This window comes from Calidris pugnax, unplaced genomic scaffold, assembly GCF_001431845.1.
Source record: "Calidris pugnax isolate Ruff unplaced genomic scaffold, ASM143184v1 scaffold28, whole genome shotgun sequence".
Taxonomy (NCBI): domain Eukaryota; kingdom Metazoa; phylum Chordata; class Aves; order Charadriiformes; family Scolopacidae; genus Calidris; species Calidris pugnax.
Genome location: NW_015090842.1, coordinates 878,106 through 899,631, shown reverse-complemented (window position 1 = coordinate 899,631; position 21,526 = coordinate 878,106). Strand labels below are relative to the sequence as shown.

Genomic DNA, 21,526 nt, shown 5'->3' with positions numbered 1-21,526 from the left:
CATTTCAGTCCTGCCGTTGTTTCCTATGGGGATGAAGATGACTTTTTGTTTTCTGTCTGTCCTTTGTTAACTGGGGTAAAGCAGCCAAACATCTGAGCGGCACCAAACTTCAGAGCTCCAAGGATGATTGCTAGCTCTGCTCTTTTCTTCTACCAAATATTTTAGTTTAAAATGGATTTCATTCTCCTCCCAAAGATTTATAGAGGTAAATTCTGGTCCTGTTTGTTTCCGAGAGAACTTGTCAGAAAAAAAGCAGAGGGGCTTGGGGTTTTTTTGGTGGGTTTTTTTTGTTGTTTTGGTTTTTTGGGGGTTTTTTTTTTTTGAAGCAAAGCCTTTCTGCAATCCTGCTGCAGAGAGGGGGAGGAGGCTGCAGGTAAGGAAGAGTTAACTGGGAATGGAGCGGGGATGCTGGGGGGCAGCAGTGCTGCAGAACAGAGCAGTGTTCGTGCGAAGGCAAGTCATTTCCCGAAACACTGCAGACACATGGCCCCGGGCGCTCCAAAACCTTTGGAGACCAAAATGGCTCGCAGGAGTTAGAAGTAATAAGGTGTTTTTCCCTTCTTTCTCCTTCACTGAAATTCTGTAAGGTTGCTATGCATTACCGGGGAACAATGCCACTATTTTTGTGTTTTATATGGGTATTAAGATCCATTACAATTTGACATTTTTAAGATTGGTTATCCTGTAGTTTGGTGTTAAATTGAAGTTGTTTGTTTTGAATTTAATTCTTTCATTTTTCAAAGGAAAAAAAGGCAGCGCTGCTGTGCTGATAGCTCACTGAAGTATGCTAGGATTTGATGTTTGAATTGAATGTTTGCTGTCCCAAAATGTAGGCAAAATTATCTGTAAAAGAAGTCTTGGGTTTTATTTTTTTTTTTTAGTAATTTTTTTTTAAGTCTGAAGGCTGCTTTCCGGCTGGCTTTTCATAGTCAGATCGGAGAAGATATTGCATGCATAATATCTTGAAGGCACGCTGTTTCTGGGGTTATTTTTAACACCACGTTACACACCCAAGCCGTGTTGTGCTTAATGCAACCTGCCTCGGATTATTATAACCCATAGGTTTGCAGCAGCTAAATAAACTCCACAGCAAATAAATTACTGCAGCAGCCTTATTAGGCCAGCAGCAATGTTAAGGACATCTGTTAACTCTTTTTCGAATGCCCTGTCCTTACTCGTTTATTCTAAACATTTCTGTTGTTAATTACTACTTAAGTATAAGAAGTAGCCGTTGAGGCTGTGCAGGAGGAGGAGGAAGAGGAGGAGGCAGAGGCAGGTTTAGGGCCCATTCCCAGCCTTGCTCTGGACAACACGGTGAGAGGCAACCCGCAGGTCATTTTTTTGGGTAAAAACAGGTAAATCAGGACAGAGCAATGGCTGATGGACTTCTCTGTCCATTCCTGGAGCTCCAGCACTGGTCATTGCTTGGCCAGGGAGACCTCTCTTCCCAACCAGCTCGGTGTCTGAGCAGCTTTCCCCACTTGGGCCCTAAAAGTCAAACCTCTTCTGATTAGAGATGGCGCAAAAAAACATTTGCAATAAAACTTTCTCTGTCAAAAGATGTTTTTGTCAAAGACAAAATGTTTAGCAAAAATACATCTGTTTCAAAAACATATTTGTCAAGAAGGTTTCTCAGCTCCGAGATGACATTTCTAGTGAGAAAGTGAGTCTATTGCCGCGTGGCTCAGCCCGCATCTGGGAGATGAAAGATGAGCGGTGCCTTCGCCACTGGGGTGAGGAGTCCCTGCCACTCGGGCTTGCTCTAATGCAGAATGAAAACGTTGTTGGGGATTGAAATGTTTCCTGGCTTAGGCTTTTATTATGTGGCAAAACGTTAGGCGTTACAACCCAACTCAGAGTTCTTTTAAATATCATTTATTTCCACGTGAAATTCGTGTGTGCCCATCAGGTGCTTTGCCAGCTGGCACCAAGGGTGGCCCAGGTCTCCTCTCCATTTGTCATGGAGGGAATTGCAGGTGCTTGATGGCGAAAACAAACAGGAGGCTGGTTTTCAAAGGTTAGATGGAACTTGGGAGCAGCTCTGATAAATTAAAACAAACAAGCAATAATAAAAGGACCTGCAGAAGTTCTCCATAGACAGTGTCTGGAAGGTTCCTGTGTCTGTTGGGAATCTTCCTGGAGTGGTGCGAATGTGCCCAGCTTTTCATCAGCCTTGTAGGAAAAATAGATGCAAAGTGAGGAACGCTCGATAAGTGTGTTTAGTTTTGTCATCTGAGTGATGTCTGATTTTCAAATTACAGCCTTGCCCCTCCGTGCCGTTGCAGGGAACCTGTAGTGTATACTTACAGTACTGCCAGTTAAAGTGTTTTCTCTCGCTCGTTACTGCCATAATTCAGTTAATCACAAAGGGCGCGGGGCTCATTGCAGCGTGTGAGGCTGAGGAGGATCCGGGCTGGGACAGAAGCCTCTCCTGAAGTGATTCACCTTCCAGTAGACTGAGCCTTGGCCAAGGTGTCTCCCGTAGCACATTCCCAGCCCTGCTCCCTCCAGCCCCTGGGGTAAGATCAGGGGTTGGCCCCTTCTAGCCATGGGCCAATGAATTATGCAGCTGGGCAATGAGATGGTTTTGTGTTGGGAATGGGGATGGTGCTCCCGGGGTGCCCACCCGGGAAAGTCTGGGAACCGCATAACAAAAGGCATTTTTATGTAGAGGTGGAATTATTTGAATGCAAAAGACAATTGGGGGTGGAGGGGAGCTAATGTCCTCATGTATTGGGAGAGGAAAAGTGAAGTGCAAATTCGAGTTGTTACCCATTAAAGCTTTTATTTCTCTTGCATTGTGCGGGGAAGGAAGAGATTGCTTTAGCATAAACTCCAGAAGAAAATGAGTGCTTCTCTCTTCCCCCAAGTAGAGCTATAAAGTATAGATGCTTCTGCGTAGTTGGAAAACATGTATGGAATGATATATGGATATTCAGGGAGCGTGTATATTATATTTGTATAGTTACTGTAGGCTATTTGGGTAATAGGACCCAGATTACAGCTAAATTCCGTATTCTTTAATTAAACGGAAGTTTCTGTGATATCCGTCAGTTGCATATTTTGAAAGACATTTGAGGTAGCAGACTCGTATGTAGTTTTGACTTCTCTAACCTACATGCCTTATGTTTGTGCCTCAAGATAACATTGAATAACATATTTAAACTACTCATGTGTGAAAAAGCAAAATTATATCTCATGAACTGATTTCTTCACACATTCAAAAAAAATCGAATTTCCCTTTGTTCAGATAGGAAACAGGAGTCAGAAGGGAGACAGTGTTTGTGGGAATGATACAGGATTTCAAAATGGAGAAGATAGGAATACTTTTAATGGGAAGGGGTTATACTGGTTTTAAAAGTTGAATCATTGTACAAAAGTAGTTCTCATTGTGTAGGCATTACAGCCTGGTTCAGTTGATAGTGAGTCAGAGAAGTTTACTGAGCTGTTATGATTTAATATTTTGAGTTGAAACGGGATATTGTAACCTAGTAATTGGTGATAACCATATTTGATTCTTTCTTCAATTTAATCATCCAGAAGAACTAGTGCTGTCAGGTGCTAATGCTTTGTTTATCTATAATAAAAACTAGAGGTGCGTATGTTCTCATGGCGATCATTAGTATTTATAAAATATATATATATGTTTTCCATATGTCTGCGTGTATGTAGTAGTTTTGAATGGGGATGTATAAATTATACCAAAGCCGTGCTCTTTCATGGATTTTAATTACTGCGTAGCTATTCTTTGAGTTTCTGTAAACAAGGCAGGCTTTAAATTTGAAGGCAGTCCTCCAGACGAGCTGTTCTGGCAACCTCTGGAGTTAAAGCTCAGTTGTTCAAACTCCAACATCTACATGAAATAGAACTTGATGACATGGGATGCAAGTCTTAAAAAAAACCCCTAAAACCCCTACCCCAAAACAAAACAAAAAACCAGCAAAAAAACCCCTCAAACCACAAAACCAAGAAAACAGCCCAAACACCACACAAAACCAACCAAAAACTCGCCAATAATAATTAGAGTTTCAAATATCCCCTCTTGATTTACGGAATCTGTCCAGTTTTCCAAACTTTGGGGAGAACTTATGTTTATTGCTATAAAATTAGTGTTTTATTTTCCTATATGATGCTACTGTTTAGTTTTCCTGGGCAGGCGGGGCATCAGGATGGTAGGGGGTGACAGTAGCATTTGCTGGTTGTGCAAAATCCAAATTGGAGCCCGTCAGCTTCACAGTGTAAAGTGGGTCGGAAGGAGATGAGTCAAGCACTGGGGGGAACCTTCCTAAAAACCTGGAGTTTGCTCTTGGAAAGTACTGAGCCCTCTCTGGTTCCAGTGAAGGTGATGCACTTCTCAAAATAAGTGCGCAAGAGAAAGAAAATACTTTATAAATGAGTATGTAAAGAATGTGGCAGGATCTTGAGCAATATTTTTCAGGGTAAAGAACGTTCTGGTTACTGATTTGTCTTACCTGGGGAAGGAAAAAGAAAAAAAAGCCTATAGTTTTGAAGGAATTATTTGTTTAAAACCCTGAGCAAATTAAGTCACCTGGGGCGCAGCGGAGGCTTCCGAAGAGCAGCGTATAATCCGGCCGAACCTTTTGCTGCAGTTTAATTTTCAAAGGGTAAGTAGTTCACAGGAAAAGCTGATGTGGGATTGTCAAGGTTAGAGTTCAGCTAGAGCAGATGGTAAAATAGTTATAACCCACTGTACCATATGTCACCGCCGCACGCGGTCAGGTAGCACATTATATGGACTGTGTGGAGAGAGCAGTGACCATAACCCTGGCTTTCAGAAAGACCAAAAAAGCTCTTGGAAACACTGGATTTCATGATTTCAGGGCAGGTTAATGAGAATTGGTTGAACTGCACAACAGAACTCACTGTTCCAGAAGGGGATACAAAAACTAAGGCATAGCGTGAAGCCGCCTCTTCTCTAATTCCCAAAAAGCTAAGATGAAGCTTGTGTTTCAGGAAGTCTGTTTCAGGCTCATTATACTTGAATTTCTGGGGAAAGTATTTAAAGAAAAAACAAATTCACGGCACTTGAATTCAGACCATTAAAAACAGGTTACAATTCAATTTATGATTTTTGCAGCTCTTAATCCGGGGCTAGATTTTCAGAAGAGTACACTGTCTTATTACGGTGCCAATGAGAGGATGTTTCTGATTGGAAACAGCTGGAATGGGTTAGAGAGCTCCAGAAAATGTGACTCCTGAGCTGCAGTTCCTCAGACGCCTTTTAAAGAACCTGATTTGATAGTGTAAAAATAGGAAGGCAGGAGACAAGGCAGAGAGAAAAGGGTTAATGAAGTCAGAAGTAGTGGGAGAAGAAGTGGAATGGTAGCAGAGAAGAAAAATGAAGGCAGAGAGTTGTGATTTGGAGTGGTGCTAAAGAGCCTCTGGGCTCGAGATTCATCTCGCATTTTATAATGCTCATGTTGTGTTGTATCATAATGCACTTGCTCCTGCTCGAGCTCGCTGCCTCTCCTCTGGCTGCCAGTGGTAAAAATAGGCCAGTAGCATCATTCCATACTATTGAGCGCATCCCGAATTCCGCCGTGTTTTTTCACTTGCCTCCCTAATTAATTGAGTAAATTCTGTAGCATCATTCCATACTATTGAGCGCATCCTGAATTCCGCCGTGTTTTTTCACTTGCCTCTCTAATTAATTGAGTAAATCCTCCTCAGAGTGTGTGTGTGTGTGTGTGTGTGTGTGTGTGCTGCCGTGTGTGCACCCTCCTCTGCTCCGCTCCCCACGCCGCCGTGCCAGCCCCGTCCCGGGACGGGGAACACACCACACTCCTCTGCCTCTTGATTAACTTGTCCCCCAAAAAAATCCCGTTGTGAGCCTTTGGCTGGTGCTTTGTGAAAGGTTTTTCTTCTGCAGTCGCAACCCTTCTCTCTCCTTTTTTTTTTTTTTTTAATATAATATTCATGCTTATTTTATTTTGGGAGTAATTGGATCTGAGAGAGTTGTCAATTTATACATTGGACGTTGTCAACTTTCAGGCCCTGGCAGCATTAGCTATTCAATGGGTATCAGGTGATTTCTGGTATTAGATGATTTTCTGCCTCTCTTTGACTTAGTTCCTATTACGTGTTACAGTATCTGTTTTAATTAGTTGTTCGTGATGGGGCCTTTGATTTTGGCTGTCTGTTTTTTGATTTATTTCAAATAATTAATAACTCTCTATATTGGGGCTTTTTATAATAAAAGAAAGGTGATGATAGCTGTGATATTTACTTGTTAATTCTTCTTTTCTTGAGGTAGTCCCAGTGGTATCCAAACAGACCAGGATAGTAAAGGTGAGAAGCTGGAGATAAGAGCAGAGCTTTAGCACCTGAAAAAAATGTTTTTGCACGTCACCGTGTCTCCTCCATGGTCATCTGTAGACTGAGGAGATTATTTTTGCTTAGATATTGATATGGATTGCTCAATCTTTTTGTTACAGCAAGATACAATCTGTGAAAGGATCTTCTGGAAAGTTTTTTGTGATTTGTTTAATCCCACTTTATAGAAAGAGGCGCATCTGGAATGTTGGGAGAGTGTGAAGGGATTAACTTTACAAAACAATGAAGTTTGGTTTTGTCAAACAGCTTAGTTTGAAATTCAAGGTTTATTCTCTGTCCTTGGCTGTATGGAACATGAGTGTCTTTAAAGGGTTGGTTGTTGTGGTGAAATGGGCTGGAGGAAGACAAGGGTTTGGGAATTCATGAGGTAGGAGGGGATTACAAGGTTTTTGAAACGTTAGAGCAAAGTTTATGTTGTCAGTAAAGTGTTTATAAGATAAACTGATCTGCTTTTTACTCAAGGCTCAGCTGCCTTATCGTGTCTGGCAATGGGGAGGAAGGGGGAACCTGTGTTGATGCTAAGGGGTTAGAGCCCAGTGTGGAGCAGAGGTTTGTGGAAAGATAAAAAATTGAAAAAAAAGAGTTGGTGGAAGTGTGTGTGCTGGAGCTCGGGTTGGTGTCCCGAGGCCAGGGGGCAATGGAGAGTGGTGGAGACCTGCGGGTCACACCACGTATCTGCTCTGGGTCCTGGAGGAGGGATCCTGGTGTTGAAGAGAGAGGTGGGGGACTTCAAAAAGGACTTGGGAAAGAGCACAGCCCATGGTGACCATGGTGTGAAGGGTCTGTCTTGGTAACGCAGAAGGGGAGATGAAAGAACGTCTTGAGTGGGGGCTCCTGTGAGCTCACTGATGGCTGCGGGATGGAAACCCCACCGCGTTTTCTTCCTGGAGCCATTCTTCCAAGAGTTATTTGAGTCAGTCTGATTTAAGTTTTTGAATATTTTCTGAACAAACAAAATCACTAACCTAAAAAGGCTCAAGAGTGAGACACCTGTAAGAAACAGAAACACTAAGAAATCAAGAAATGAGTGGCTAAATTGTTCAGCAGCTCCTCCCTGCTCAACTCCATCGTCTCCCCCCGATGTCCGCAGCACAGCAGGCCTCAATGGTATTCCATATATTTGCAGTAACAGGAAGAGCATTAACCCTCTGCCACGTTTGATTTACAAATGTTGAGGTCTGATTTCCTGCAGACTGGACTGTGTTCTGACAGTGTGTTTACCCTGCAAGTATTAGCATTTAGGGCTTAATTTTATTGCCACTGGGTTTGGAGATAACCACGTTGCCTGCTCGGTTGTGTTTGATTTGATGGGCCGGGTGTAGGAATTAGGGCCCTGTACATCCCTCAATCCACAGCGGTAATTACAGGGAGAGGTTTATACCACTGTTGGTAGATTGTAACTCATCCACGAGTGAATTTTACACAGGAATAATATGTGCCAAGAGCTGGTGGATCCGCGGCTGGTTTTGCCCTTCGTTGGGCAAGTGGTGCCTGGAGTCACTTGATTGGCACCGGCACAATTGCTGGGGGGGTGCAGGATGGCCCACAGTTGCAAACCTAATTATTTTAAAGTCTGAGTGTTATACATCATAATTAGGCTTAAGAACTGGAAGTCAGTTGAGATGAATGAGGGCAATTCATGCTCTCAAGAGTTGAGAGTGATTTTGGTTTAGATTTTGCATTTGTAAGAAATTTTCTTTTTTTCCCACAAGTGTTAAGATTTAGAGACTTTTTTTTCTCTGTCTCCTGCTCTTCCCCCACCCAGGGGAGGGACTGGCAATGTATGAAACAGCTTTGTGGGATCTGTGTCTCACCTGGAAGAGGGGAGATGGAGCTACCACATGGAGTGTCACCATGGGCTTCTTAGTGCTGGTTTTGGCTTCATCAAACCAGCTGCGAGTGAGTCTGGTCCCCCCAGCCCCCCCCGGCCCCTGCAGTTGTTCTGCTCAGCATGGCTTCAGTGAGAGAGAGACCAAAAAAGCAACCTTCTCTGGCTAGCAATTATGTATGTTTTAATTAGATACTTAAACAATTAAATTTTACAGTTATATGTGTCTAGAGATTGATGAATGTCAAGAATATTTTAATTATTCTAAGTTTGTGATTAAATGTAGGTGACAATCACACAGGTTAGAAATGGAAGGGCCACCCACTATGTAGCAGGGAGATAATTTCCAGCTAATATTAAGGATCATCACAAGAGAAAATTCAGATGGGAATCAAATACGATGCAAGGAAAATGTGAATCTGGCAAGTTGAACTCCTCCCAAAGCTGCTCTGACGTTTCTTGGCTCTTGAGCGAGAAGATGGGGCTGTGCAGCCTGGCAGGGCTGGAGTCAGATGGGCAAGTCCTTCAGAAAAAAAAAAAAAACTCCAAAAAAACCCCCTTGCTATTATTGAAAGATGAGAAGGGAGAAGCACCACAATGCTTGAAAAATAACAATAAAAAATTTGGCATGATTAATATTTCAAAGGGAGCAGCACTTGATTAAACATTTGGAAAGCATGGGAGGAGAAACATTCCAAACAAAATGAAAAATATACGTGTATGATGGAAACGGGATAAATAGAATATTCCGCGTGTAATTACTGCTGCAAGAATGCAGCCCAAACGGAGAGTTCTTAATCAGGTAAAATTGTTATTACTTTTAAGTCCAAGTAAGGCAGTGAGTTGTGGTGGAGGTATGAGATGTTTGTGGATAAAGGTGTTGGCAAGATCTATCGCTGCAGCGAGAGCAGGTCCGTGAGCACAGCACATGGAAAGTGTGGAGCTGGAGCCTGTGCCACAGAGCTGGTCAGGAGTGTGCTGCACCAGGGAGGGGGGTTATGGATTTACCCCATGCCAAGGGGGGATGCAGGGATCTTTAAAAAGTCTTTGCAGGACACAGAGCTGAACCTCTCTGGAGGAAAAACCACCATGCCAAGGGGGGATGCAGGGATCTTTAACGGGTTAAAAGTCTTTGCAGGAGGCAGAGTTGAACCTCTCTGGAGCAAAAACTGGAGTTTTTCTTTCTCACATGAATGCAGTGATTAGTCAGAGATCTGCAGGGATAAAATGATTAAGAAGTCAAAATTAGTTGCAGTTGGGTTTCTTCCTGAGAATACCCAGTTAAGGACTGGGCAGCTGAACATCCAGCTCCCTTGGGCAGGTCAATGTCATGGCCTGTGGCTGCCTCACACTTCATCTGCAGGATGGGCTTCCATCAGGGGAACTTCATCCACGGGATGGAATGGGTTTCCATTGGGGCAACTTCATCCATGGGATGGATTTCCCTCAGGGCAGCCTTCTCCATCCCCAGGGGTTTCTCTCCCAAACGCTGTGTAACCTGCGTTTTGCCCCAGCTCTGGGTCTGGGGGATGCTCTCTCAGAGGACTGGTGGGTGGCCAGGGTGGTGACAATGGCCAAGTTCTCTCAGCTGAGAGTTTTTGGTGCGAGGCCGTTGTGCAGAGCAGGTTTCCTTTGCACTAGTGGTTTCCAGTGTGACTGAGTGTAACAGAACAAAGGCAAAGCGCAGGTACCCATAAAACACCCCTCTTTCCGTGGCAGCCCGTTGCTTTGGGTTGAAATAACATCACGTAATTATAAACTGAAGTGATCACATCTAAAGGAAAAAAATTTTGCTGTATCTCCGTCTCGGTATGATTTACCTTCCTCTTATTATTTCTTAATATAAAAATTACTGCGTGCCGTCTTTGAAATGTTGCAATTGTGTTGGTATTTGAAGTACTTGTAAATACTTGTGCAAATCAGGTTTCCTGGTGTTTGGCTGCGGGGCCAGGGGTGTGTTTACCCGCCCGGGGGGACGGGGGTGCCTTTGGATGCAGGAGGGGTAGGGAGGGGACGGCTGCCAACAGGGAGCCTGCGGGAGCAGTCGCTGAAAGCGCATGGGATAGAAACGTCGGCAAATGAAAAGAACCACTTTCCAAAGAAATAATGGTGTGGGATCCTCCCTGCGAAGGGCGCGGGGCTGGAGGCCTCAGTGACATCTTGGTGATGGACCTTTCTGGAGATGCTGGCGAAGCCCCCGTGCTGCGCCTTCGAAGGCGTTGCAGTCTTTTTGCAGATATAATTATATTTTCTGCAGGATGGTTAATCTTTGAGGTGCTGACAAACAGTTATTACTTACTTTTCTGTTCTTCGGGGGAATACTGGTTTGAGGATGTTTCGGCTCTCATTTAAATCAGTGCAATCATTACTGTTAGCCTCAGTAGGTGCTGGATTAAACCCTAAATTACGTGGAACGGCTAATCATACATAATATTATACCTGTTTTTCATGTACAAAGTGCCTCTCAGCCAGAGATCTAATAGCGTTTTATGCAAGTAAACATCGTTGCTGCCGAATATCTCCAGAATATTTCTTCTGATCCGAGACCTCTTATTCCTAAGAGCAGACTAATGTGTACCTTCTCCTCCCACTCTCCGCGCTGCGGGGGGGCTGGGGAGACGGAATTCCGGGTGGTTGGAGCAGCTGCTGCAGGATCCCCGCTTCCAGAGCCCGGCTCCAGGAGGAGTTTGCCACCAGGTTGTGCCACAGAGCCCGGGAAGAAAAACCCCCACGTCTTGTGTCATTATTGCCTTGTCTCTGGGTCATGGAGAGGCAACAGCTCGGCTCAGGACCATGTTCAAAGGAGAGGTGTCGGCGCTGAATTGTTTTCTGGGGAAGGCAGGATGGATAAAATATTAAATGCAGTCTTCTGTTTGCCCTCATCTTCGTGTTTCCTGATGAGAATATTGTGCTAGATTTCCATGGTTCTGTAATTCAAAGCTGAAGGAACACAGATTGGTGGGAGAAAAAAAAAAAAAGAAAAAGATTTAATTGTTCAAGAGTAGGAATCACTGTTATAGAAATGAGGGTAGATTTTTCTATTATGTGTTCTTTTTTTAAGCGAAAGCACTTCTATCTCGAGCAAGGAACAGCGCACTTTGGAGAGTTACTTGAGTTAATTTTCATACACCTGCTGGGGTAATTGTTGTAATTTAGTGCAGGGAGACATTTTCACTGCTGGAGCAGGAGGGGAGTTTGCCCATGAGAATCCGGGAGGAGGAGTGTCTGTCTCAGCCCTTTCCCAGCAGCATTTAGCCCTTTGAGGAAACAGGGATGGAATCTGGTGCTGGGGGATGGAGGTGGGAAGGAGCTCCACAGTGAAGGGTGGGCTTGGGTGTTGGTGGGGTCTTGTTCTGTGGACTGGGAAGACTCGTGGAGGGGGCAAGAGGTGATGAGCCCTCTGCAGAGGAGCTGGGTTTATTGTGGGTTGGCAGAGACCGTGGTTCCATGGCCTTTTCCCAAATTGCTGCATTTGATTTTCCATGAATTTATGTTCTTTTCAGTCCTGGCTGGGGGTGGGACTTGTGTTGGGATCTCTGGGGAGCCCCTCCAGAGCCCACCTCTCCAGAGCCCACCTCGCCATGGCCCCACCAGGGACCAGTGGAGCAGAAAATGGTTTGCTCTCTGCTCCCTCCCTCGCTGTCCCGTGGGATTTGAGCTGCCAAGTTCCCAGGAAGCAGCAGTGGGGAAAAGGAGAGGACAGGATGGAAGGGGACAAGGAGTTGCTATAACTCATGTAACGTCAGGAATCTCAAAATGAAGAAGCAGAAGGAATTCATACATTACTTAATTTTTTTTTTTTTTTTCTGGTCTGGAACATCTTAAGTTTCTCTTAAATTATGAAGAGAAGCTCATCGATACAAAACCTGTACTGGTGTCTGTTTGGGTGGGTGGGATTTGGTAATAGCTCAGGTGTGATGGGCCAGGAAATAAAGGATGTAAACAATTTACAACCATTTATTTTTTTATTAGAGCTTTTATCTTTGTAACTGTTATTAGTTGCCATAGTCGCAGACAACACAGGGCTTGTTTGGGATAATGAAAAGTCTGTCATGCTGATAAAAAATGTGATTTTTCTTGAGAAAAATCTGCATTACTTCAATTCCACTATTCTTGGCAATTAATTTTAACTATGCTTGAATTCATGTATATAATTAAAAAATTGTGGCATTTAGTGCTCCCCGTTTTTATATGGCATCTGCAGGATAATTTTGAGTACGATGCAGCACCAAACAAATTGGTCTTTAATTGAAATTAGAGATCATATTGACGGATATAAATTACTGTCCCATCAGTTTACAGATGGGCTTCTTTACGTCCTAAAAGAATTTTTAATTATTTTTTCCACCTGGTAACACCAGTGCAGAATGTTCCCAGGTGAGTGATGGGCTCAGGAGCGGGGCTGTGGGTGTGTGGTGCTGGGTGTACAGTCAGGAGGAGCTTTGGGGTGTTTGCTCTTCCCTCGTCCAGGGTGGGTGTGCCCAGTGAGAGGTGGTGGCTGTGACCTCCCCCGACCCAGTCCCAGCTCCTCTGCGCGAACAGAAAGCAGTTATTTGCTGTAAAGGTACCTCAGGTGGTTCAAGAAGTTCTCTAGGGGAGAACTTTGTAGAGTAGGGTAGATGGTTGGACTCGATGATCCCAAGGGTCTCTTCCAACCTGAATGATTCTATGATTCTAAGAAATGGTTTTATATGAAGAAAAATTTTAAAAATTAGGTAGCTTTTCTGTTAATATTTGGGATATATGTATGTGGGAGGGCGAGTGGGAAATCAATTAATCTCTTAATGAGCCTGCTCCATCCTGGAGAGCAGAACCCCTTGGATCTCGTGCTGGTGGTGCTGGGAGGTTGTGGCTTCTCCCTCCCCTGCTGCGTTGGCCACAGCCTTTTTGCTGCACTGAGCCTCTTGTGGTTGTGGTTACGGGAGCGTTGGGTTTGCCCCAAATGCAGTGATTTAATGTCAGAGAGAGGAGAAACACCCGGAACGGTGCGGTTCTGGGGCTGCTGCTGCACAGAGGGAAGGCAACACGGTGCTGTGTCTCACCCCCAGTCTGCAACCTGTGTGTCCCTGCCTGTCCCCTGCAATCTCGCAGGAGTTAAATGACAACTGTATTTTTAACGGCTGGAGTCAAGATCCGAGAGTCAGCATTTCCTGGGGAAAGAAAGGTGTGTGACAGAGAGCGGGGAGTAACGCTGGGGTTCTCAAAGTATTGAAAACTTTGCCGGATGCCGTAGAGGTTTGATAAATAATTTAAGTCTTTTTAGAGATTGAAACCTATTTTTCTAAGTTAGAGCAGTTTATTTTGCCAGAAATCAATTGGAATTAATAAAAACAGGGGTAAAGGGTTGATTGTGTGGGTGTGTCAGGCTCCAGTCTTAAACTCAACAAGACTTGAGAGCCTGTAATTGCATCCTTTCCATTTCTAAACATGCAGATCCTGGTGCTCTCGGGCCCGGTCTGGGAATTTCCTCTCTGGAGAGAAAGCCAGGATGAGGTTTTCGGTGACTGAGCAGCTTTGAACCAATATAAACAAAAGATTTAACGTAGCTTTAGAAAATAGTGTGCTAATGTTTGTCTTTATTGTGGCACAAGGCCTGAGTGGTTGTGATTTTTCTATTTAATGTCCCACCTCGCTGCTGGGTCGCTCTGTTAATATTTGGGAAGCGTCTGTGGGACCCTTTGGTGTCTCCCCCACTGAGCCTGGTCCCGGGGCAGACCCAGAGGGGACAGTCGGGGTCCCCAGCAGCGACGTCCTGATGCGCGGCAGTACCCGGCCGTGGGGTGGGATGCTGCCTTTGATACCCTGGAAACGGCTGATAGTTTTGTCCTTAAAACCTCCTGAAATGAAACTGGCCAAATATGTCTATGGTTAAAATGCTGGGAGCAGGAGAATTAGTCAGAGCTATTTGTTATAAATGAGCGAGATCTGACCTCGCGGGTGGTTTCACTGGAGTTTCCTCACTCAGGTAAAGGGGGTGAGACTCAGAATAATAGGAAAAAAAAATAAAAAATAATAATCTCATGTAAAACTTTCAGAATGAGGCTCACGATAATCCACTTAAGATGCTTAAAGCAGTCCAGCAGGTACTCTGACCCGGCTGTTTCCTCGGCAGGGCCTGGGCGTGTGCGGCGGCGGCGCGGGCGGCGCGGGGACGCCCTCCTCCCGGCAGTACGCACGGCAGAAGATAACGCGCGTCAACCTCAGGGACTTCATCTTCTACATGGAGCAGGAGCGAGAGACGAGCCATTCGCTCCTGCTCTACCGCGCTCTGCTCAAGTGAAGCCAGGAGCCGGACTGATCTCTCTCCATACGGAAGCTCAACCCGCATCGAAAAGCTGTCATTTTAATGTGCCTTCTATTTTTTTCAGAAGTCAACGTTCCAGTAATTTTGTTTTGTAAAATTGTCAGACACACGCAATAAATGCCCTTTATGTAAAAAAAAAAAAAAAAAAAAAAAAAATTATAAAAAAAAAAAAAATCACACACACACAAAAAAAAAAATGTGCAAAAGGTTTTGAACCGTTAACTCCCCCCCCCAGGCAGAAGGAAGAGGAAATCCCTGCTCCGAAATCCCCAAATCCCTGCTGGGCTGGGGCTGGGGCGGGCGTTGGGCAGAGGCAGTGGTGATGGCCCCTCTGTGCCCGTGCCAGACCCAGCCCTGGTGTCCCCTCCGCGGTCACTCCTGGTGCTGGGTTTCTTTCCCTCTGCAGTTTTCCCAGCGCCGTTTCCACCGACCAACCATGGCGATGCCTGTCCTTATTTTAGATTAGTTCTAATTGCAATTTTTTGCACAGTTAGTAGCCACTGCGCACTCTCACAAATTTTATATATTTGGGATTTTTGCTCTTTACTGCACAGCTCATTCCCCTGAGCCGTTTGCGGATCCGAATCCTAAGTGTATGAAATCTGTGCCCTTGGGTCCCGGCGGAGTTACCCTGAGTCGCTTCCAGTTGTTTTCTAGAGCTCTTCAACCTTTTGCACATTTGTAGCAACTGGTGAGTAACACGGATCAAAGTTGGGTTTTATTTTCTAAAAAAAATATCTTAATTTATTTATTGCAAAGAGTATGGTTTAATGGTGGTTTTAAAAGAGAGTATTGTTCAGTGAAGATTTTAGAGTATTCTATATGGATTTTTAAAGTCACCGTGAAGGAAGTCTTTTGGGGGCCAGTCCCATCCCCAACGCATCGGGGGGGCCGCAGGGACCGGCCGTGCCTTGGCCAAGGACGATTGGACCCCGGTCCGAGGGGCTCACGAGCCAGCGCAGGACTTGAGGCGCAATGAGTAGTTTTAAGGACTTAAAGGTGGGTGGATGCTTCTTAAATGCTTTGCTGAGGGGGTGCTGAGGGGCCCCCACGGCCGCCGGGTCGGGGGTGGGCACGAGCTGTTGCTCTTCACACGTAACAGTATTATCGGTCGCCGCCAAAGGGAGACCTTTGCTTATTTATCTGTTCCGTTCGTACTCCGTTACGCTTTGCCACTTTTTTGAGGCAATATTTGTTTGGGTTTTTTGTTTGGGTTTTTTTTTTTTTTTTTTTTTTGATGGGAAACCATAGCGAAAGCACAAATAGAACTATTTGTCCAATAGTTTTAAAAACAAAAGTTTTAATTATTTTTTAAGGTTTATGAAAAGCAGAAGAAAATTTATACTGCTGCTATTTAGCCAAAAGATTATTCATAAGGTATTTAAGGCCAGGAAGTGTAAAATTATGTTTTAAATGTATTGATAATTTGTACATATTGTTTATAAAGGCCTTGTGTTTATTAGAATTACGTTATTTTGATGATTTCTGTACATACTCGTAAATACCCCCAATTTGTGTGAAAACATACTCCCTTATTTGTACTTATTTTGTAAAGAAATAAAACAATTTACTAAAGTAACACATCGAGTGACATACAGTATTAATTTATCAAACATGAATTTCACATTGTCTTGTAGTTCTTAAGCACTCTTCAGAAACATTTTGCATTAAAATATTAACAGAATACCCACAAAGAAATATTAAAACCAAATACTTCCATGTTTTGTTGTGCTGATTCTTATCCTTTGTCCAACATCTAATAAAGTTGTCATCAGACCCCGATGCCGTTGACGCGGCGGATGGATGGACTCAGCGGCTGCTTTCAGGGACGGGATCAGTCCGAGGAGCACGACGCGACATTCCCGGCCTCGGGAACGGGACGGGGACGGGCAGAAAGCGCCGGCGACGACTCCTGTTCTTCCAGCCCCGTTTTGGGTGCTCAACAAGGGAATCGGGACAACTCTGTTCAAGCGAATGAGGCGGAAAACCAGGCTACGGGTATTTTTTTTCTGGAGTTCCCAGTAAAGCAGGCGCTGGCCGCGCACCACGGCTCCCCGGGAGTTCTGGGAGATCTCAAAACCTGTTTTAGCGATGCTGAGCAATGTTCTTAATTAAGTTACGTTGCTATGGTTTAAGGCCAGAAGTAAAAATTCAAATCAGTTTTTTGCTGGTATTGCTGCCTAAAAATATAGGGAAATAAGTAAAAAAGATATAAATGAAACTGTAATAAACTTTAAATAAGTGACCTGAAGTTACTAACTAAAAGAACGTGTCCTAACTTTTTTTTTTTTTTGCTTTCCAAGGCGTTTTTCTTCTAACCCAGTGATTGTTTCCACATGTCCTCCGCTGCCTCGGCGCTGTTTCGCAGTCGGTGCTGTGATGTCACGGCTCAGACCTTCCATCTCCAGCTCACACTGAATGGGGCTGGGGTGGCCCAGGACCCCTTCCTGGGACCCCTCCCCGTGCCCCCTGGGCCGCCAGCCCCGCCGACCGGAGTGGAAAAAATAAATATGGTAAACGCCAAAGGGAAGGAAACCAAAGCAACCGAGCCCCAGTGCTGCTGGGGGTGGGCACTTGCAGCCAGGAGCATCGTCCCGCGGCCGGGCTGGGGGAGCTCGGGCACTGGTCCCACTGGGAGGCCGGGCTGCGGAGCTGGGGGTCCCTGGGCACTGAGAATTGGGGGGTTCACTCGCCTCAACCCCCCCAGAGAGGGGAGGATGCGCCCACAAAGCCGCTGCCAGCGCCGGGGGGGCAGGACAAGGGAATACAGGATGAAAACACAAAGCTAAAGGGGTTGTTGAAGGATACTTGGAGCTTAAAAGTGAACTCAATGTATGAAAGTAATAAATAAAACACTTTTTTTTTTTCTTCTTCGTTTTGTCAGACACGGCTACATCAAGCTGAAGGGAGCAAAAGGCCGGAGGAGACGCAATCAGAAGCTCTCACCTCTTTCAAACACCACGGGAGATACAGTGAGTGTTCCACCCTACTTGCTTATTTTTGATCATTTACTTTACAGAAATGTTTATGGCATGAAGTACTGTATAAGAAATGTGCATACACAAATACATGACAATTATACGTTAAGTTCTTTACAATATTAAATGTATAATATACAATTCTACAGATATCTTACATACAAAGGTGAATGTTGTGCCATATATTCAAATATGGCAATGCCTAGCAACTTTAGAATGTCGTACAAGTATAAAACCACAAAATAAAATAACTTTACAACTCTTTTAAAGTAGACAGATTTGCTCAAGTGTTCTGCCAAGGGAGCAGGGCCAGAGCTACGGCTTCCAGAGGGGGCTTCCCAGCCGAGGAACCGAGGGGGGAGATCCCGCAGAGGCCTGATTTTCCACAGACGGGTATCCAGCCCTTTTCCAAAAATCAGACCCCTGCCGAGGCCGGGCCTTGGACAATCAGCCCAGCCCTTTGGAAAACACTAGTCTCAAACTTGATTATTTTTTTTTTTTCTATTTTGCCTGATTGTAATCGTTGAGCCTTTAAGAACTGCTGACCGCTTTCGACTCTGTTCCTTGTTCTATATGGCCGTATTTGCGCATCTAAAAAGAGCTTAATTAAAATTCAGCATCTACAACAGTGTTCTATAAATTAACGTGGGAGGAACTAAATTGCGATGAGCACGTGAATTCGTTACTGAGGACCCAATCATGCTGAAGAGCAATAGAGAGGGTTTAGCAGAACGCTATTTATCACCCTGCACCTGCACAGGCGGTGCTGTCTCCTGAGTTAGAAGCCCTGCCAGTCGGAGGATGCTGAGCAGCAGCCACCCCCCGACAGCGGCTTCGGTGAAGAGAAGAATTACACAGATAGAGGGCAGCTACAGAATCCGTAGTTTAATAATAAGATTTAAAATAAGAGAGGAGAAAACAATCTAAACAGAAGGTGGCCTGCTTTCATCAGACAGTGGCACTAGAGGGCTAGAACATCTTTTTGCAAAAATCCCAGACCCATAAAGAGTAGGTTTGCCCCAAATTCTCAGCGTTTCCTCCTACACGTGGGCTGGTACCACAGCGGGTGAGTGGGTGATGGGGCGGCAGAACCGCGCTTCCTCCAGGATGGAGAACTTGGCAGTTCCCACCTCAGAACAAGGCTGGCTTTAAGGGAGCTCCAGCTCCACAGTGGGGGTGTGACCCCCGTGTGATGGGGGGTGGCCTTTCCTTTTGTGCTTCCAGATCCCTACTGTTGCAAAGATTGCCGTCATCGGCCTTGTCTAATGTTTTGTCCCTTTTTTGTTGGGTTTGTGTGGGGGTATTTTTAGTACTGAGCACCAGTTGACTATAAATCGGTCCTTTTCTGGTTCTGGATCCTGTCCACAGAGAGACACCTCAGGTGGAAATGTTGTATAAAAATAAGCCGTTTGCTGGCAGGAGTGAGTACAATCACGGAGGCGTAAGGTCGTGTGGGGAGGCGTAAAGCACGTCTGATATGGAGGAGGAGGAGCAGCGCGGGGCAGAGCTCAGTGCAGTTTGCAGTGTTCCATCTTCCTCAGGGAAGCGCCGCTGGATCGGCCGGCAGAGCCCTTCCTCCAACTGCTTCCCCTGGGCTTTCTGCAGAGCCCCATCTGGGGACAGGGGGGCTTCCCAAGCTTTGCCCTTGGGGCCACGGCGGCGGCGGCTCAGCCCAAGGACGTTCCCAGCAGGGCCAGGGCCCTGAGCACCCTCGGGGATTTCATCGTGAAAAACGGACAACAGGTTTTCCAAATGCATTTCATGGCTGGCGACGTGACAGGTAGTTTCAGAATACCACTAATTGGCAACATAAAGTCAAAAAATCTGTTTGCTAATACTGTTTTGCAAATCCTTAGTGTTTCACATAAGGGACTATTAAACACTTCTACGGTTACAAAGGAGGACGGGGGGGTCTAGTCCAGGGGCTCCTGTTTTATTCTGATCGTTGGGGTGGGCTGTGGTCGTCTGTCTTCGCGGCACAGCACGTACTCGCTGAACGGGGAGAAACCCCCCCCCCCGCCACATGAAGCTGCCACGTTAAATCCCTTCTGAAATAATCTTTCGAGCACCTGCAACGTGGGGGGAAAAAAAATAAAAATCTGATTAATATTTAGCAAATTTTAGTGATAAAAGCATTGAGGAGCAGCGGATCTCAATGATGGATTTAGTCTTTCGAGTCCTCGTTGAATGAATATTATTCAGCTATAATTCTATAACTTATTCTTAAATGACTACACTGTGATTAAAGTCTCGCTCTCAGCAAACCTCTGTAGAAAACAAAAATTAATCAAACAAATAAGCACTCTGCAGAGCAGCTCAGTACATTACCCAGTAAAATACTGGACTGCAGTGATATCAATGCCATCTCTTACTGCTCACAGAAAGCAACACCGGGTTTAAGCTGCAATAAGAAAGTGTCCATTATTCATTAGTAGCAGGAGCAGTCCGACAGAAAGGGGCCAAAACCACGTCTCAGCTCTTCCCTGGCAGATGAGGATGTGTTGGGAGCCGGAGTGACACTTCCACCCCATCCCCAGGAAAACCTCAGCCGTGATTTCCCCTGCTGGAAGGAGACGCCGCTTTAGCCCAGCGTGGCAGGGCCGGGGTGCGGAGCCAAGACGTGGACAATAAGGCCAAGAATGAGGTTAATTTGTACTGCCCAAATATATATTTTCTTTTTTCTCCTTCTAAAGAAAAGTTGGTACAATTTAGATGCACGAATTTAGGGAAGCCAGAGGCAACTTTAATTTCTGAGGCTGTCACACAGCACATTACCCTGGGATATACTGATCCTGGCAGCGCGACGGGGCCATGTTCACATGGCAGAGCGTGTTGAAGGACAGTTTCCCAGCAGAGCAGGACACACCAACGTTCCCCAGCGTCGGGTGGGATTGGATCCAGAGCCACCCTGGGCAGAGCTGCAGTGCCAGACCCACCCCGAGCCCAGGAGAAACAGCTCCTGTGTTTCCCTCCACTGATAAATGCCACCCAGGGGAGCAGCCTGCTCTCTTCTCCACATCTCACCTGAGGAACTGCTTCCACCACTCCAGCATGTGGGCCCGGGGAGGTGGACCTGAGGGTCCCCTAACCCCAATGACCTCAGTGCCACCAGCACCCTCACGGCCAGCGCTGCCACCCAACAACAGGGACGAAGCTCTTCAAGAACATTCACTCGCCCTAGAGCAGCGTCCAAGCAACACACCCAACTTCAGAGTCAACTCATAGCTGTCACAGGTTTGTGTTATAGAAAGAATTTGCTTTTTTGGTTTGTCTTACTGGCCCTGTGAAGCACCTCAGCAGTTAGATCGACTGCAGTAGTATTTCAATCTTAGCTTTCAAGATCCAAGGTGACCACGTTGAATGTCTGGGCTCCAGCCCCCTGCCCTCGCACACGGACCCACCTGAAGCCACGGCGCGTTTTTTTAGTGCACCATTACTTTTTGACTGAACGTTGGCTTTGCTTTCTTCCAGAAACATCAGTCTGGAGCCTTGATTGAGGGTGACTGATCTCAAAAGGACATCTGCACCAGGGGGTACCGCAGTGCAGAGCAAACCACGGCAGCATCATCTGCTTTTCACCCACGGGGACCCTCCTTTGAGCAGGCTGTTACCCCCCGCCCTTCGGTCCATGGCTTGGGCTTCTGCTGGGAACTGAAGCTTTGGTCTTGCTGCCCCGGCTGCTGGGGACCAGGAACTCTGCCTGGCCCGGGGATATGGGGAGATACTTGCAGAAAGTCCCATCTGCCCCATCCCACTGGCTTCTCCCCTGGGATCTACACACCTCACACGGTCAGAAAGTTGTAGAACTGAAAGATCAAAAAGCACCCCAGTGTGTGGGAAGAAAAATGAACCCGGGGAGATTAAAAGGGTGGTCAGGGAGTGGGTTTGCAAAATATATTTTAAGAGAAGGTTTACAGGTCCCTCGTTTGTCGGGGCTGAAGACAGCTTTAGGACAGAGACGGGCTGCAGACACTGTCCTGCTGCGAGAGAGGGCAGGGGTTTGGGGGGAGGGAGGATTCGGTGCTGTCACACCGCGGTCCCACGGGCCGGGCTGTGAGTTGA

At 45.7% G+C, this 21,526-nt stretch overlaps 2 protein-coding genes across 2 annotated transcripts in view; one reads left to right on the top strand and one right to left on the bottom strand.

Annotated features, from left to right (window-relative positions):
- The window catches only part of LOC106888297 (transcription initiation factor TFIID subunit 4-like), a 120,665-nt gene extending 106,023 nt beyond the window's left edge, over window positions 1-14,642 (top strand). Inside the window, exon 15 of the mRNA XM_014942418.1 lies at window positions 14,295-14,642. Coding sequence (XP_014797904.1) covers window positions 14,295-14,462 — 168 coding nt within the window. The 3' untranslated portion in view covers window positions 14,463-14,642. The remainder of the gene's footprint in view (window positions 1-14,294) is intronic.
- Window positions 14,643-15,769: 1,127 nt separating this feature from the next.
- The window catches only part of KCTD15 (potassium channel tetramerization domain containing 15), a 50,138-nt gene continuing 44,381 nt past the window's right edge, over window positions 15,770-21,526 (bottom strand). The window contains exon 4 of the mRNA XM_014942421.1: window positions 15,770-19,533. Within this exon, the coding sequence (XP_014797907.1) occupies window positions 19,378-19,533 (156 nt within the window). The 3' untranslated portion in view covers window positions 15,770-19,377. The remainder of the gene's footprint in view (window positions 19,534-21,526) is intronic.